At 37.2% G+C, this 17,470-nt stretch overlaps 2 protein-coding genes across 2 annotated transcripts in view; one reads left to right on the forward strand and one right to left on the reverse strand.

Moving 5' to 3' along the window:
* The window catches only part of LOC148658612 (synaptotagmin-6-like), a 95,933-nt gene extending 92,943 nt beyond the window's left edge, over positions 1 to 2,990 (forward strand). Inside the window, exons 6-7 of the mRNA XM_088640047.1 lie at positions 683 to 833; positions 2,582 to 2,990. Coding sequence (XP_088496173.1) covers positions 683 to 833; positions 2,582 to 2,653 — 223 coding nt within the window. The 3' untranslated portion in view covers positions 2,654 to 2,990. The remainder of the gene's footprint in view (positions 1 to 682; positions 834 to 2,581) is intronic.
* A 5,937-nt stretch (positions 2,991 to 8,927) lies between these two features.
* olfml3b (olfactomedin-like 3b) lies at positions 8,928 to 15,453 on the reverse strand. Its single transcript, XM_088640050.1, has 3 exons — positions 15,210 to 15,453; positions 12,193 to 12,478; positions 8,928 to 10,979 (listed from the first exon to the last, which is right to left on the reverse strand). Exons 1-3 carry the CDS (start codon positions 15,312 to 15,314, stop codon positions 10,195 to 10,197), a joined length of 1,176 nt encoding a protein of 391 aa, XP_088496176.1. The 5' UTR covers positions 15,315 to 15,453; the 3' UTR covers positions 8,928 to 10,194.
* Positions 15,454 to 17,470: the final 2,017 nt, after the last annotated feature.

The raw sequence follows: 17,470 nt of genomic DNA on the forward strand, positions 1-17,470 counted from the left end.
TTTTGAGAGTGTATGTAAATCAAATATATTTGTATCCCCCCCCCGCTTTGAAAATCTTGATTTCAGATTGTTTCGGGCCCCATTTCTCCTTCAAGGAGCCAGGTATGCATGACTGGTCAGATAACTTCCTATTATTTTCAATCCTTCTTATGTTCTGTTTGAAGCCAGCCTTTTCTTAATGACCACAGTTGGTTTTGTTTTCCCCACTTCTTTGTCATGTCCTTCCATCCATTCTCTACCTGCTTCATCCAACTCACGGTTACAGAGGAGCAGGAGCCTATCCCAGCAAGGCCACTCCGTCACAGGGCACACACAGGCACACACTCTCACCAGCACCAGTTTTTTCCAGGAGCAAATTAACCTACTAGTGTGTTTTTTGGATTGTGGGAGTAATCCCACAATATCCCACAGTAATCTCACGAAGCACCTGGAGAACCCCTACACCAACACAGGAAGAAAATACAAACTCCACACAGTTAGCAACTCAGGTCCCACAGTTGAACCCATGGCCCCGGCTGGCAGCGAGGGTAACCATTATGCCACTGTACAACCTCTCTGTCACGTCATTTATTGTCAATTCGAATTTCCAAAGAAATTTTTTTTGTGCCTTTTTTGTCTCCAGACCTTATTAACAATTAATGGAAACAATTCATGGATACCACCCTTCTCCATTTATCTGTAGGGTGGGACACAATGAAATAATAGGCGTGAACCGTGTGGGAAGCAACGCTGAAGGTCTCGGCAGGGACCACTGGAATGAAATGCTGGCCTACCCTCGCAAGCCTATTGCTCACTGGCACCCGTTACAGGAAGCAAAGAAATCTGTCAAAGAGGTTTGTGCATGTCGTCTCCTTTTAACTTCAGGCTTTGATTTACATTTACAGCATCTGCACAAATATTTGGTTAGTTATTCTCTAGAAGGAACTTTTTACAGGGCTTCTGTTTACTGGACAGTTATGGAAAAGTACTTATTTCAAGTATTGCATCTCCTCCCTTTTCTTGAGTTTATGGGACTTAACATTGCATCCACAAAGGTTGGTGAGCTCTTACAGAGCTCCTTCCCTCACAAATGCTGACATTTATGTCAGAAAAGAATAACAGACAGCATTAGTATGTTAAAGTGCTTTAACACCACCAATTGAAGAAGGAAATGCAACAAACTGGACTAGTGGTGTAAGAACTGAGACACATACAGAAACAAAAGCGTAAATCAGCTAATAGCTACAAAATTAAAGTATGAGAACAAGCCTATACACATAAGAGAAACCAAAAATTGTGCATGATAGTAGAAAGCCATAGAGCAGAGAATGAAATCAAATCAAATCAAATCAAAATCAAATCAAATCAAAGTTTATTTATCAAATGCACAACAATACGGCGTGCAGCAGTAGTTGCTGGCAATGAAATGTATTTTTCCGCGAGCTCACAAAAATCACAAGAATCACAAAAATCACAAAATTAATGGAACAGAACAGTTAGGATGAAAACATATAAGGATGGTCAACAGGGAGGAAGAAATTTTAAGAACAAAGAATAAACAAATTAAGGTCTGTGGTTTCTAGTTAGCACTCACGTCTGCACAAAATGTGGTGACAAATTCGGCACAAATATAAGGATTTACCTTAACTTCAATTATCTCTATAGGCAATACAGTAACATACTGTATATACCGTACACTCAAAACTAGCATGCCAAGTCCAAAAGTAAAGCTTTACTATTGCAATCCAATGTGGAAAGACTGCAAAATGAATTAACAGAAATGAACAAAATTCCAAGACCAAGTCCTAAAGAATTGGAGAGCTACTGTTACTGTGCTGTTATTTTTCACATTTCAAAAACCAGTGGAAGTGCTGCTCTGTTTCTAACTCTTAGAGAGAAGCAGCAGTAAAGGAATAGGAGCTTGGCCCTTTACTGCAGTCATCCCAGGCTAACCTGAGAACTGAAGGGGAGAGGGCATTGCCTTACTGGAGAAAGGAGCCAATGGAGATTGAGCTTGTATAGTGGTTTAGGTCAGGACTAAGGGAAGCACCTGGAAAGACTGGTCCTGCAGTGTTTTTTTTTCTTTGGGTCCATGATTTAACAAGTTTTGAAAATGCCCATAATTTACAATTGATGTATTAATTCTCTAAGGTGCAAAATACCATTTATTACCTTTGGTTTGTTTTACTGATTTCAGATTCAGTTTCAGATTAGTTTTTTATTTAGTTTTTTATTTAGTATTTATTTCTCCTGCTGTCTGGTTTGATTTGTGCTTGCAGACAAGATGCTGTCATGACCTCCCCCTTGCACAGTGAATTTGAAATCCTTCCATCTGGGCATCGATTTAGATTGCCTAGATTCAAAAGCAATAGAACTAAATTATCTTTCATTCCCATGGCTATTAACTTAACTAATTTTTACAACTGATTGTATATTTTTTGTATTTTGGACAATAAAGGAAGTAATTAAGTAAGATAACAAGCTCTCCAGTCTTGGGTCCTGGTTCTGTTTGTACCCCCATGTTGCTCCGTGCTGCTGCTCTTCTTCGCCGCCTCATTGTCTTTTCATCGCCAGTAACTGTTGCTGCTCTCTTGCTGTTCAGTGGCAGGGTCGCACCGCCAGCTTTGACAGCCAGGGATCCTGCCCCTCACCCAAGCCCCCATCGACTCCCTGAAGGAGGACCAGGCCAGGGTGGGTTTGCAGACACTGCTCTACTCTTGCCATCTTCTTGTCTGAGGACAATTCCTTCTTTGTCAATTGTCATCCAACTTGAAGAGTCACAGGACAACACAAATGGATGGAATTTCTGACTGAGATCAATTGCATCTTGACATGGTTACAAGAAACATACATTCATCATTCCTTTCTGGTTTTAAAACAAACACTTAACCCTCTTGATTTTCCATACATAGGAATGTAATTACTTAAAGGTACCATGCCAGTTTGTTGCCAGAGTGATGTTTTTCCGGGACATGGGGCTCTTTATAATACTTATGGTCTTTTCTATAGCATGGAGAGCTAAAGAGAAATTGACACAGGGAAATCCCAAAACACTATAACTACACAGGAAATTACCATTGCAGCTGACAGCAAAACGAAATGGCTAAGAAAGGAAATGTCTGAGAGATAATAATTAAGTGTAGGTGATCGAAAGTAGTAATATATCTGCTTATGTGTTGTGTCCACATGCTCGCTAATATCTAAGCAAATGAGGTAAAAATAACCTCAACATAATGGAAACAGAAGGTATAAGGAGCCCAGTAATGCTTGGAACATGCATGTCATCTTCCTAGCTGTCCCCAGAGAAAACATTTCATAAACATGCTTCCTGCAAATTCTACAAGTCCATCTACAAGCAAGGAAGAAAAACCAGTACCAGTTGAGAGAAAAAAAATCAGAAAGTCTTTAAATACATATACTGTAAGTGTATAGTGTCATTTCCAACTCAACTGGAAAATAAAACTTTTTAACAATCTTAGCACACAGGCAACATGAGTTAAGGAAAGGAAGCACTAGTCCATCATACCTACAGTTTTTTTTATTAAAGTAACATATGCAAAACAAAGAAAATAAGATGCTGTTTTGAAATTTCTATAAACTCTTGTGATCTAGTTCCCTAGACATGGTTCGTTTTAAAACCTAAAGAGGTAGAAATCCAAGTGAAAATCCCAAGGATTAAGATCTGTTCAATATATAGAAAACAAAGGGTAGTGTTTTGAGAAGAGATCTCAATGTCGATTCACATGATCTCTCTTGGCATTTATATTGTCTTTTTAAATTTGTGCTGAGTGTTTGATCTCATTTTGTATCTGGCTACCTTTTGCATGCCCTGTAAGATTTTTTAAATCTTATTGTTTAATCAGTTTAATCAGTATTGCTTAAACTGCCCTTAAAATCAAGTTTTTATTAATTTACCTTGTGGAATACACCATACTTATTTGCTTTGATGATGATCATTCATCCATTCTCTACCAATTCCACCTCTATGGGCCCACTCCAGTCTGCTTGTCTTAAGGACAGCCTCATTCCTTTACAGGCTTTCATAAAACTTTAAAAGCAAAGAAAGCAAATTCCCTGGACTGCTGATTTATAGAATAAACACTCATGTTTTAATGTTTTATTCACTGGACCCCTCGGGTTTCTTCACCCCTACTCTTTCTAACTTGTTGTGGTTGTCATAGGAGACCTAATTTAGTTAGCAAAATTCTCTGTTTTTTCCCCGTCAAAATTGAAATTGAAAACCTGTATTAATAGTTTCAATAATAGTGTTAGTCTTATCATATACTTTTGAGAGTTTAACAAAAGATATTGTCTGGAATTCATTACTAGACATTTTGCATGTTGGCCAGCAACTTGCGTGACCCACACAGAATCTGAAATTTGCCCTGGATGGTATCCTTTGATTCCTCTCCTTGAAGGTCTCTGATCTCTGGACTCCCCAAACAGACTCATAATCCTTGTAATGTGAGGTCCTGATCTTGGGTGGTCAGGCATACTGCTACTGCTGTAAGCAATTACAACAAACAGTATGCTGCCCTGTTGTTCTGCACTTTGCATGAAACTACTGAGCTTCTGTTTTGATATAGAGCACAGAAACTGGGAATTTACACAAAATATTGTCCAAACAGATTTAGCAAATTGCTCCAAATCACAGTTTCACAATTTCAGAAAGACAACATAATTACCAAGTGAGAGAACATAATATGGCCTTTCACATTCTTATTCTTAAAAAAATTGTATTCAAGGAAAATATCAGTTACTGTAGATGGTTCAATTAATGAGTTTTAATAAATTTGTAGGATAACGCTTATGGTTTCTCCAGTTTCCAATCTAAAAAGATGTGTCCCTGTCTATACTTTATTATTTTTACTAGCAATATTTTACTAAGCGTCTGATCGTCTAGGTCAAGGCCTCCATTTTAAATGTATTATGTTGTAAATTAATTATTTTATTGCATATGATACTTCTTGTTTTTGTTTTCCATTATCATCAGTCTCACCCTAGATAACATCTAAAGTATGCTACTGTTTTATGTATCCTTTGAAGAGTGGAGATACTGCCATTCCCTATGGTGTTCTGCTAAAAACCTTTTCACAAATGAGGTATTCCACTAGTATGTTCTGTTTTTGTATGAAAAATGCCATGAATTACAGGGATTTGAGATAAAAAAGAAACCCTTCAATTTGATCATGCCTATTGTGACACAGGCATGAGTGCATAGTAGGACATTTCCATTTACTCTATGAAGCACAGCAGTTCATATACAGCATAAAGGAGTGGTTAGGGTTCTGGTTACTCAGCTAGAGGGTAATTGGTCCAAATTCTGCAAAACCTCACACAGATTGTTTAGCAAATGCCCTGCTTTATACATGGGTCTCCATGTTGCCATTTTAAATGAGGAGTTGTAGAGTCACCTCATGTATAAAGGAATGAAGAAGAATCACATTATACTGCAGATTTCCTGTTTGGAGTTAAGAAACAAATTAACACCAGAGTGTATCATTTTTTATTTGACCACAATCGAATGATTTCAACAGATCTTTTCAAAAGCAACAAATACCAAATTGTGTTTCTAACTCTTTTGCAGCAAACTGAATATTTTGAATGGGTGGGTATCTAGCAAGATGCAACCCCCTCATAAAAAAAGAAATAAAGATTTTTCTGTCTTTTGCATATTTTTGTACAACAACAAGCTGAAGCACAATATTAACCTTTTTCTGGCATCTGGCTGTAATGTCCTGGCTTCTGCAACTTGGTATGCTGATAGTGTTATTTGTACATTTTTAGTTGTAATATTGCAAAAATGAAATCAACTCATATTTTGTAAGGTTGGAGGTGTTAGTGCTAGAAGAGTCAGAAATAGGTGCTGCACAGAGCTCACAAATCAAGCTACGAGAGTCAGACTTGCATAAGATTCTTTGTAAATGTTTTCAATTAGTTTACATCATTTCACATTGCAGGGGGTGCATACAGGAAGGAAGCACTTCTTGACTTTGCACAGAACTACATGAATTACTCAGCTTAGCCTTAGCTATGAAAAAGTCAGAAAACGTTACTTTCCCCCCCAGATCCATTCCAGTAGTCCCTCAATAATTAAGGGCTGTCCCTATGGCTGCTGAGAGGCTACAAAGTCAAGGTTGTTTGCCCCATCTAATCTGGGACAACTTTAGACACCTTTTTTCGTTCCCGGATGTGCAGATGCCATCAGCTTTCTACTGTGATATCTATAAATAGGCAGCCACTTAGAGAAAATGAAATAGTCAGGGAGACATCTCCAGTTAGCTGAAGTGATCAATGTGAATTTTAATGTGAAACAAGTAGTCTGTTTATGTACATTTCCAGACTGTAGCAGAAAGGGTCACAAACAATTGCCAGTTCTACACTTTAAAAAAGATGGAGTACTTATTTTAAAATACGTGTTAGTGTTCTTTATTACATTATATACTAAAATGTATACACATGTATACAGGATGATCTGTGCAACACAACAATTATGGAATTTTTCAACTCTTTAACTGTAACTTTCAGTTCACACAGAATTTGACAAGTTGCAATGTCACAATAATCTTTTTAATTGTTTCCTACAGTACATGGTGTTTGATAATGTTCCTCTGTTAAGTCATTGTAGCAGAAATTCTGTAGCTGGTTCAATTGGCTTAAATAATTTGGCTTTGTTTCTGTTCAAGATTGTTTAACTGTGCTCCAGTGTTTATACTGTTACTAATGTTTTTTTTCTTCTTCCATGAATTCATGCAAATGAGTAATTTCCAGTTTTGTATTGAAAATTTCTATTTGTATCTATATATGTTTTAAACCTTTCCCTGTGTTTTAAGGATAGGGAAATGTAACAAATAAACCTACCAAGTTCTAAAAGAGTGTTTCGGCTGGGTTTTTTCATTGTCAGATTGAGAACCCTTGACCAAAATAATGAGTATAACAGATAAATAATAACAGATATGATACACCTAAAGTGCCAAAAGGCCACCTCTTGTTTGTCACTATTGTTATTTTTTTACATAACCCATTTCGAAATAGGAACATAATTTCTGACTAATAATACGTACAGCATTTAGGAATCATCAGTCTGCAGACAGACTGAGCAGATCTGAATGATCCATAGAGTGTGCGCATTTCTCCTACTAGGATGCAGTGGATGCTGCCCTTTTAATGATTGAGTCAATTGCCTAGTTTAAAAGAAAGAAAGACAGTAGTTTGTGTGCACCCTTTGTTTGTTTTCTGTTAAATCCAAGAATTATAATTATAAGAATTATAATTATAATTATGATTGTGTAGAAGGGAGCATTGTTTATTTAAAGCATTACTTTTTTCAAAAAGCCAAATCTTTGATATTTACAGCACTTTTGGTCTTATCGTAAAACAACTTATATAATAATATAAATTGGAATAATTAAGAATAAAGAATAAGAAAAAAAGAATAATTAAGAACCTGTCCTTTAATGTTGATAGTCTCAGTTTTACACTACTCTTTTTTTTCTTCTCTTAAGCACAGGGAACATTAGTATTTTTAAGCATGTTATTATTCTTATCTTCGTTTACATTTTCCAAATGGAGAATGAAAAACTGCAAGCATGTTGAAGTCCTGTAATAACTAGAATCCCTATGATATAATCAGCAAGATAACTATAGCTTTTCTAGTGCCGTATTTGTCTTGTAGCTTTGATCACAATCCATTCTAAATTCCCAGAACTTTTCAGAAAGTATGCCAATTCAGGAAATCACAACTGAGTTTCATTGTGCTTAATTACCTGCAAATATGAAGAGATGACTAGTAATCAGTTATACTGGCACAAAGAAATCCTGTGCATGCTTCCAATTTATGTCAATGATTTTTAAAACTAGAATGTATTGCCAAGCAGCAAAGCTAAATTTCATTCATGCCAGTATTTGAGTTTTTCAGTATGAGGTCCAATATGATATGTTTCAATATGAGGTTTATGAGTAGGTGGTAATCTTGTTAAAAATATGACTTTAAAAATATAAATGTTATAGCCAAATCCTAAGAGACCAACACACTCTTGGAACAGCTTGTTCTTTTTAACACTTTAACACCGCTCTAAAAAAGTGGACTTTACCATATACAGTATGTGATCCCTCTGATAAATTCAAGTTCAGGTTAGCTTTAAACAGGCAGTGATGATTATAGTTTGAAAAGATAATTAAATATTGCTTTCAATATCTAGGAGTAAACAAAGCCATAATACTAATACTATACATAGTAATAATTTATATGGCACCTACTGTACAGTATATCACCCTGCAACTCACAACTAGCAACTCATTGAAGCTAAGCAGGTAAGCAGGCTAACAGACATCTTGGCCAAATTGCCCCCTGGTCTTTAACAATCATGACCTCCCTATGTATGAATTGGCTTCAATACTCTCTACTCCTCCCCACTGAGAGCTAGCTGGTGTGTTTTGAGCAAACTGGCACACTATAGCTGCTGTTGCATCATCCAGGTAGGAGTTGCACACTGGTGCTGATGGAGTCCCCATTACCTGTAAAGTACTTTGAGTGGAGTGTCCAGAAAAGCGCTATATAACTGTAAGGAATTATTATTACACCTTGTCCCAATCAGTAGTCAGAGTTCATGTGGTTGCATTAAAAAAACAGGCTTCTAAAGCACTCATCTTTTTTTCTATAAGTTTTCCCAATATTTTGACAAGAATCCATTAATTTTAGAGAATTGTTCCCAAAGCCAATCATTACATCGTTTTAACAATAGGGGCTTCGTGTTGTAGCAATGCAGTCTTGACAGTTTTAAGTGTCTTTTATATGAAATTATATACTTTCTATGCTTAGGTTTTAATCCTGATTGTTGTTGTTAGTAGTATCATGCTCTGTAATCCTACAGTATGTTTAATATACTTTTTTTGCTCAGTCTTTCAATCAAATTCCAGTGTGCTTTATTTTGAAGTTCAACTCAAGATAAAAGTAGTAAAATTAACTTTTTATTATTTTGTATGACATTTTAGAACATACACTATAGAATCAGAAACTAATACTCCGTGTTAACTTAATCACATACAACATGGAAGAATATACAAAAACCATGTTATACTTTGACATACAGAACCTATTGACGTAACAAAATACATTTTAATTTCTAGAGGTGCTCTAATTTTAAAAATATACAGGGTGTTTAAAGATTGAAGTCTAATGATACACAACTGGTTGAAATTACATAAAAATTCAGGATCTACATTAATATGTCCTAGAAAATATCTGTTCAAATATCAGTCAAAATCAATCAGTCAAAATAGACATAAGAAAAGAAAATGTACTGCTACAGACTGTGGAAAAATAGGACTAATGATTGAGCAAACATAGTAGATAATAGTGTAAATACTGTATTCAAACAAAAAAATAAATGATATCCATTACACTATAAGAAAAAATGTATAAATTGTTACTTTTAATGCATCTGGAATTATTTTTAAATGATCCTTTAAAGTATAAAAGCTTAAGTGCAACTAATCTGTATAATAATTTTAACATTTATATTGCTTTTTCCACTTCACTGGCTGAATTAAATAGCATAACTCAGATTATTTCCAGATAAAATTTTGTCTTTTTCTTCTCATTTGTGAAAATGGCAGGCACAGAATATAGTGAGAGTTGGGTTTAGAAACCAAATTGCATTAGCCATTATTCGATTTCCTTGAGAGCTCTTTATCACAATGAGTTGCAGTCTAACCTTGCAGACATACTGTAGAGTCCAAGGTAGGACTATACAGTACCTTGCAAAGGACACTGCTTAATCACAGGACAGACACACACATGTGAACACAGATGGTGTGTCTAAGGACTGAGAATAAAAAGTTACACAGGTACAAGAATAAAATAAAAGCTCCACATAAAAGGCATCCTGGACCGAATTGTAACCCAGAACCTAGAGCTGTGAGGAAACTGTTATGTCACTGTGCCACCTGTTACTTCCATGATCTGCTGTGAAATATTTTTTATTGCATCAAAACAGTCCTGTTAATCATAATGGGCATTCAAGCAATCGGCCACAAAAGTCCTCAAAAAAGACCAATACATACTGTGGGAAAATCATGGAGCAGATAATAATTTGGGAGTGACAGGTTCATTAAAAGTACAAATACACCTCTTATTGCTTTTAGTTTGATTGTTAAGACATTTCTCTAAAAATAAGAAGCTGAAGACATCAGAACTAAAAGGATCAACGTATCTCACACTTCCAGTTTTTTCTTCATGTTAAGCTTGTAGAGGATCTGATATCCATCATCCCAGGCATAGATTTGCTTCTCCCGAGGGTTGTACTTCAGGCTGGAGTGCGAACCATAGCGTTTGGGGAAGTACACTAGTGGGGCATCCTCATTGGTCACCATGTCGCTGACATCGAAGACGCACTGCACCCGGGAGCGACTGGCCAGCTTGGTGTTGTAAACCACGTAAACTGTGCCACAGATGACGAACGCAGCCTCAGCGTTTTCTCTCTGGCATGGCGTGTCCCACATCTGTTCAATATCAAGTGTCCTGGGGTCCATCTTAGCCAGGCAGATATTTTTTTCGTTCTCCTTGGTGGCATACAGGGCCCACAGCCCCTCTTCATCTGCTGCAAGGTCTATGTAGGTTTCTGGAGAAAGGCCGTAGACTGGGACTTGTTCTTCAGCTGGGAATACTGCGCTGTCCACCACTGTTTCATTTTTCAAGTCATATTTGATCACCTGGAATTCCTTTCCTTCCTTCACATAGTACGCATATCCATTATAGACTATGTGTCCCATACCTCCCCAGGGAAAGGGCAGCTTTATCTGCTTTGCCTTGGAGATGCCTGATGAGGATGTGAACTCACGAATGGTGCTGAACTCATACAGTGTTTCACCCATGGTGCCATTAAAGATGTACACCTTTTCAGATGCCGTCTTTGTGTCTTTTGTCCACGTGCCTTTGGGGCCTCCCATTCTCTTTAAGATCTTCATGGCTTTGATGCTAGATATCATATCCCTGCAATCTAGGGGAGGAAAACACTTGTGAACTGAAAAATTCCAACTAAGCTGTAAATCACACATGTAGTGCCCTGATGCACATAAATGATCATCTTCAAATCACACTTTGTTTATCTACAGTCCATTCCTGACTGATTAAAGAAATAAGATGATTTATGTGGTAAAAGCTTTGTGTAAATAACATAATTGCTGATGATTTTGTAGACATAATCAGTTAAAGTCCAAGTAGTAGGGTATGGCAAAGGATTCACTTTTTGCCACAGTTTATGAGCTCAAGTCCGAATGAGTTGTCACACATTAGTGTTCTGCAACAATGATGATAGAGATCATAACCTACAGAAGAGGCAATTGGAGTATGGCTGAGAATATGAATAATTAAATATATAGATCTTTAAAAGCACCTTCCAGGGCAATAGCAGAATCATCTTAAAAACACAATGTGACTCTTTTATATCACAGATTCCCTGTCTTATGTTAAGAGCGAAGCCTAAGCTTCAAAGGCTGTTATTCTTCCATGCACTGGAAAAGCACACGAAGAAGGAAAGAGCCCAACCCATTATAAAAACAAGAAGTATGAATTATATAACAAGGAGTTACAGAAATAGAAAAAGACCAAGTGTTGATGTTGACTGTATTCCAAACAGTGCAGTTGAATTAGGAACTTTGAAAACGAATCAGGTGAAGTAACGTTTAACCTACACAACGTTCTAGTGTTCCCATTGTGGGGAGCTACTTTAGAAAACAAGTTGCATACTTCAACAAAGGCTCTCCAAGAACAGATTTAATGGAGAGAAATAAAAGAATCATGATACTGTACACACAGATCATTTAAGGAATCTCCATTAATTTGGAAGCAAGACATCAGGGTGATTTGACCTGGCTATACAACATCCTGCCAATAAAAAGGCCAGCACTTGAACCCAAATGGAATTAATACTAGAAGTTTTAAGAGTGAGAAGAGGATGCACATATCCTTTAAACGCAGAGTGTTTGCACATGTTGTGGAATCCAATACACATGGACACATGGAATACACATGGAATCTCTAAAAAAAGGCTAGATTACTGTATCAGTTCAGGTACTGTATTAGCAACCATCATAACGAGAGGCACTGAATTCCCTCCTGCAATTCTTGTGATTTTAAATGCAGTATTAGTAGAATCGATTCACTTTTTAAAGTGAGAGGTATTATACTACCCAGCATTTAGATTTGCTTACCCGTGAGCTTGTCGTATTTGTCCTTCTGTTTCTCTTTCACGTTGGTCACCTGTTGCTCTACCAGCTTTTCATCCACCTCCACGCAGGGTGGTGAGTGGTTCTGTGTTTCCAGGTAGTCCATTTCTCGCTCGATACGGTCCACCCGCGTGTTGGTGTTCTCTAGGTCACTGCGCAGCCCCTCGCGCTCCTTCTCCACGTTCTCCAGAAGGCCCACTATCTGCTGCTTGAACTCGCGAAGCTCCGTTGCATAACGGTTAGTCTGATCGTGCCACAGGGAGATGCGATCCTGAGGGAGAGAGAAGGAGGGAGAGGGGAGGTCTCTTCAAATAAATGATGCTTTATCTGTTTTTAGTTTTCAGGTTTTCATCTAAACGACTTTGCACTGCATGCATGAAGGACTTGCTCCATTAAGTGATCATGTCATCTCAGCATATCTCCCTTTAAATTATTTACAGTCAATAGGTCTTTATCACATCCCAAATTAGTTACCATATTTTAAATGAACTTGTTTTAAATGTGATTGCATACTTCTGAATTCTGGTGAAATTTTGTCTGTCCTTATCATTTAACTACAGGAGAAACATTAAACATATGTATACATAAGTGACTCAAAGCTACACAGGAGAAGTGCAGAAAATTCTGCGTTGTGACAGCTTTGGGGCCAGTTTCATCTGTAAACTCTGATGAGAGATTAATGGCATAAAACAATCACCTGTTGTTCCGTTTAAAGCAAAGTTTAAATGAAGGCCATATCATAAAAATAACAAAGAGAACTTGGAACCTTAAAAATTATTTCAAGAGTACAGCAAGGCCTTTGGTGAAGTGCACATTTAAGAATAGCATTGCACAAAAATGGTGTAGTTTCTGAGAAGAACCATCTCTTTTGACTTCTGCTTGTCCGTACAGTATGTGAATTTTGTATCTGTTAAAAATGTATAGAAAAAAGATAAAATGGAATGCAAGTACCACTAACAGGGAAAGAGAGAATTAAATGATTAAGGAGCCAAGATATACTTCCAAGAGTTTACCTACATTTTTATTATTTCAATCTTTCTTTCACGATAAAACCACCATGTGTCCAAGACTTTATTTTACTGCTTATAGAGATTAAGCTCCTTGGGTGGAGTAGGTCAAGACTACATGGTTTACTTATTACTGTCAATGTATATTTTATCTTTCTTCGTGGGGTTACATCATATGTGAATACTTTATAAAACACCTTTAAGAGACAGGGCCCAGTGCTTTTTCCTATTATGACAGATGACTACATTGTGAAATTAGCCTTTTTAGAAGCGAAATGTTCAGCAACATATTGTCTAAATAATTATTGAAATAATCACTTTATTTTTGATTGGGAGTGTAAATCCATAGGGAAATACTCTAAGTACTGTATGTCAGTGCATGTAGATGCAGTCAAGTTTAAAGGTAAAGTTAAACTCTTGAGTAATTTTGAAAAATTTGATAACTTGGAGATGACAAATTTAAAAGCCTTTCATATGAAATAAAGTAGAATGTTTTACTTTTGCTATACATTACATGATTAATATAAAACTACAAATAGGATACTACAAATATGAATACTTCACATATTACAAAAATGTACATTAAGCAATACATCTATACCGTGATTCCTTCATAAAGAATTGTGCTTTGTCATCCGAGTCACATCACTGTGGTCACTACTACTCTGTTCATGAATGCACCTCATTATTTGTACCCGTTACACCCATCAGCACATCTCCACTGTGTGATGTCACTGCATTTACACTGCATTTGCAGAGTGTAAATGTGTATGTAATGTCTGTTTCTTAAAACTGGAGTCTCCAGTCCTGGTCCTGCAGGGTCAATGTATCTGCAGGATTTCTTTGTCTTCCCTAAAGCACTAGAGCTTCAAGAACAGTGAGGTAATTGGCCACATTTATTCATTAAAGAGATGATTTAGGTTACTATCAGCTCAGAATGAAATGGAAACACCTCAAGTCAAAGAACAAGTACTTAGAAAATTAAAGTGTAGTAATCATCCATAAATTTCATAACCAATACAATAAATCGTGGATCTTGCTTAATGATTCAACACATAATTTCTTCAAGTTTAAAGTGATTCATTCATAGGAGGTAAGTTATTAATCAATATTTATACTAGTCTATAAATAGTTCATGTGTAAAAGAAAATGTTGTAACCACTAAACAAAAAAATGGCATTAAAAATAAAGTACTGTAGTTTAAAGCTAATTCTGTGAGAACATTGTCTGAAGTTATAGAATAAATTGGGAACAGCTGTACAACACATTTTATCCTATAAAAATAGATACCTCATTAATTAAGTTAATAACACGTGTATTGGGGGGGATACTTCTACATTAATTGCATCTGAAGGCCTGAAAAGGGAAAAAACAAAAAATCCATAAGGTTATGTTTAATTGTATATACAGTAAATGTCCTACAGCAGCACACCATGTGTAATGCTTGTGTAATATACTTACAGTATCTCTACCTTTTCTTCAAAAGAGAATTCCACTTTCTCGGTAAAAAGGTAATGATTGATGAAAAAAATAAGAGTGATCTTATTCCAAATCAGTTTACTGTCACACAAATCTGATCATTAGAAACACAAGCTTCTAATGTGCTTTCCAAATGATTCAGTGAGAGGTTAGATACAGATATACAACACAGCAAAGTTAGCAAAACAAAGTAAGAAGCAGAACTTTCTTATGCACATAGTCTGCTGGAGTAGGATATCTTTGAAAGCAGTCTGTGTAAATCAGATCTCATTCATTGTAGGAATAATAACTCTCCATTTTTTTCTGTTATCTACGCAACATCTTCAGATTTCCGTTTAATATCTTGCCATGAAAGTTCAACCATGCAGTACAGAGTAAATTGATATCTTTCCACATTCTCACATCTGTGTTTCATTGTATGTTCGGATTTCTTCAGAAAGCTTAGCCAAGATGTTGAAATAAAGCACTACTCATAGGAGTGCAGGGCATAGCTGGGGAACCAAACTGGGAACTTACCTCTATGGCTAAGAGTCTCCTCTCTAGGTATTCCAGCAGCGCTTGCTGCTGAGCGCAGGAGAGGCTGAGGAGAGCAGTGAAGAGAAGAAGAGATGGCACAGCCATGGTCTTGCCTGAGGGGAAGAAGGGCAACAATCACTCCAGAAGAGCGTGGATTCTGGTGCAGTACTCACAGCTGGCTGGGTGTGTATGGCTGAAAAAATCCACTTCTGGAACTGGAAAACACTTTGGCTCTCTCTCAGCAGGAATGTTTTCACAAATGCAGAGGGAGGAGTCTTTTCACATCTGGGATTGCCATTTTCTCACTTTTTCCTCTGTCCCACTGCTGTGATTGGTCCCTGGAGCAACTTTCTGGACATTCCCAAGCGGTCATTTCCTTTACATGGCTATAAATTGTGTGAAAGAATTGTGCACAACCATAATATTTAAACTTTGGCTTCTGAGCACATTTAGTAAGGAGAGGAAAAAAGCTTATATTTCCAGAAAAGCATCACAGATTTTAACAGTAATGTGTGACAGAGGACATGAGACATGAAAAGGATGAAAAATGGAACTGACCAGATACTTAAAGAAAAAGTGGCTTGAAGCTTGTACTTAATTTTTAAGCATATTAGACGTACCAATACTTTCTGTATGTTGTAAATAGGATAACATTTTTACTTAGGATTTTTGCCTTGCTAATGTTCTGCACATATTACAAATGTGAAAGTTACCATTTTATAACTGTGAAGATTAAAGCACAACGCATGATGAGCATAATAACATTTAGAAGCAGGGACAGATGACCGCAGAGGCATTGTAGCTTTTAAAATAACTCAGACCAGATATAATCTAACCACAAACAACATCAAATGCTGTTCCTAAGTGATGTTATCCCCCTTGTGGTTATTTTGACTTTTTATCTTTATTTCTCCAGTTGAAAAAAAAAAGAGATATGAGATATGTTTTTTAACATATTGATTTATGTAGACAGGTTTTAAGTGTTTGCTATGTTAATCTGAATGCAATTACCAGGCATTTTGGTTTAGATTTGAGATTTAAATAACAGAAACAAAAATCAAACAAGTTGAAATATAAAAAACTGTTCAGAATAAAATTCGGAATAAAAAGAGAGCAGCAATCCAACATTTCAAAGACAGGACATGGTCATATATTTTAGCGAAGTGCAAATACAGCACTATCAGCAAGGTGACAGCATCATTAAGGACTGTGACGCAGATGGTGTGATTCTACCCAGTTCTGGGATTCAATTCCTGTCTACTGCCCAGTAAAGAGGGGAGCTGGGAATACCATTACCTACCCCTAAGCAGAATGGCTTTTGGTGTCTCTCATACCTAGGACTGGTAATAGAATGGGACACACACACAGCTTAGTTAATTTTCTCTGAATCACTTATAATACAAATATTACACGAAATCATCATCATCGTTATTTTCTAATCACTTGCTCCTGGTGAGGGTCGCAGTGGTAACAGGCAGAGCAGGGCAGACCAGACTTCCCTTCCCCCAGCAAGAGTCTCCAGCTCTTCCTGGCTCCCAGGCACTCCCAGACCAGAAGAGAGATATAATCCCTCCAGTGTGTCCAAAATCTGTCCTGGGGTCCCTTTCCATTGGTGGTACACGTCCAGTGGGAGTTGCCTGGGGGGGGTGGGGGCATCGGGGAATCTTCACCAGATGCCTGAGCCACTTCAACTGGCTCTGCTCAATCCAGAGAAGCAGTGATTGTCCTCTACTCCAAGGTCTTCCCAGACTGCAAAACTTCTCACCCTGGGAGAGTAAACCCAGCAGCCCCATGGAGAAACCTCATTTCCGCTGCTTGAACCTGTGATCTCATTCTTTTGGTCACAACCCATAGCTCGTATCCATAAGTGAGAACAGGGACATAGACTGACCAGAATACCTCCAGGGTAAGAAGTCATTAAACCCTGCTGTACTCGAGTTTGTAGGGTAGGATGGTCTACATAAATTCTACATAAATTCATTAAACAATTCAACAGACAACAGTAAAAGCACAAGACAAACCCTGAGCATCTAAACTTGTAAGAGTTGTGAAAAATAGGAATGAATCAGTTACTATAAGATAAGATCACTTTATTAGCCATCTACAATTTCTTGCATTAGGAATGTGTCTATTTCGCATACCCCAATTTGCTCTCCATGAGACACACTGACAGACAGAGAGAAGCTTAGGGTCAGAGCGCAGGGTCAGCCATTTATACCCCTGGAGCAGATGGGATTTAGGGCCTTGCTCAGGGGCCCAAC

The sequence above is a fragment of the Lepisosteus platostomus genome, chromosome 7, assembly GCF_059453375.1.
Source record: "Lepisosteus platostomus isolate fLepPlt1 chromosome 7, fLepPlt1.hap1, whole genome shotgun sequence".
NCBI lineage: Eukaryota > Metazoa > Chordata > Actinopteri > Semionotiformes > Lepisosteidae > Lepisosteus > Lepisosteus platostomus.

Coding starts and splice junctions, on each gene's coding strand:
- olfml3b (XM_088640050.1), bottom strand. CDS start 15,314: ATGGCTGTGCCATCTCTTCTTCTCTTCACTGCTCTCCTCAGCCTCTCC. Junction 12,479..15,209: donor GGAGACTCTTAGCCATAGAG/GTAAGTTCCCAG, acceptor TCTCTCCCTCAG/GATCGCATCTCCCTGTGGCA. Junction 10,980..12,192: donor CAAATACGACAAGCTCACGG/GTAAGCAAATCT, acceptor TTCCTCCCCTAG/ATTGCAGGGATATGATATCT.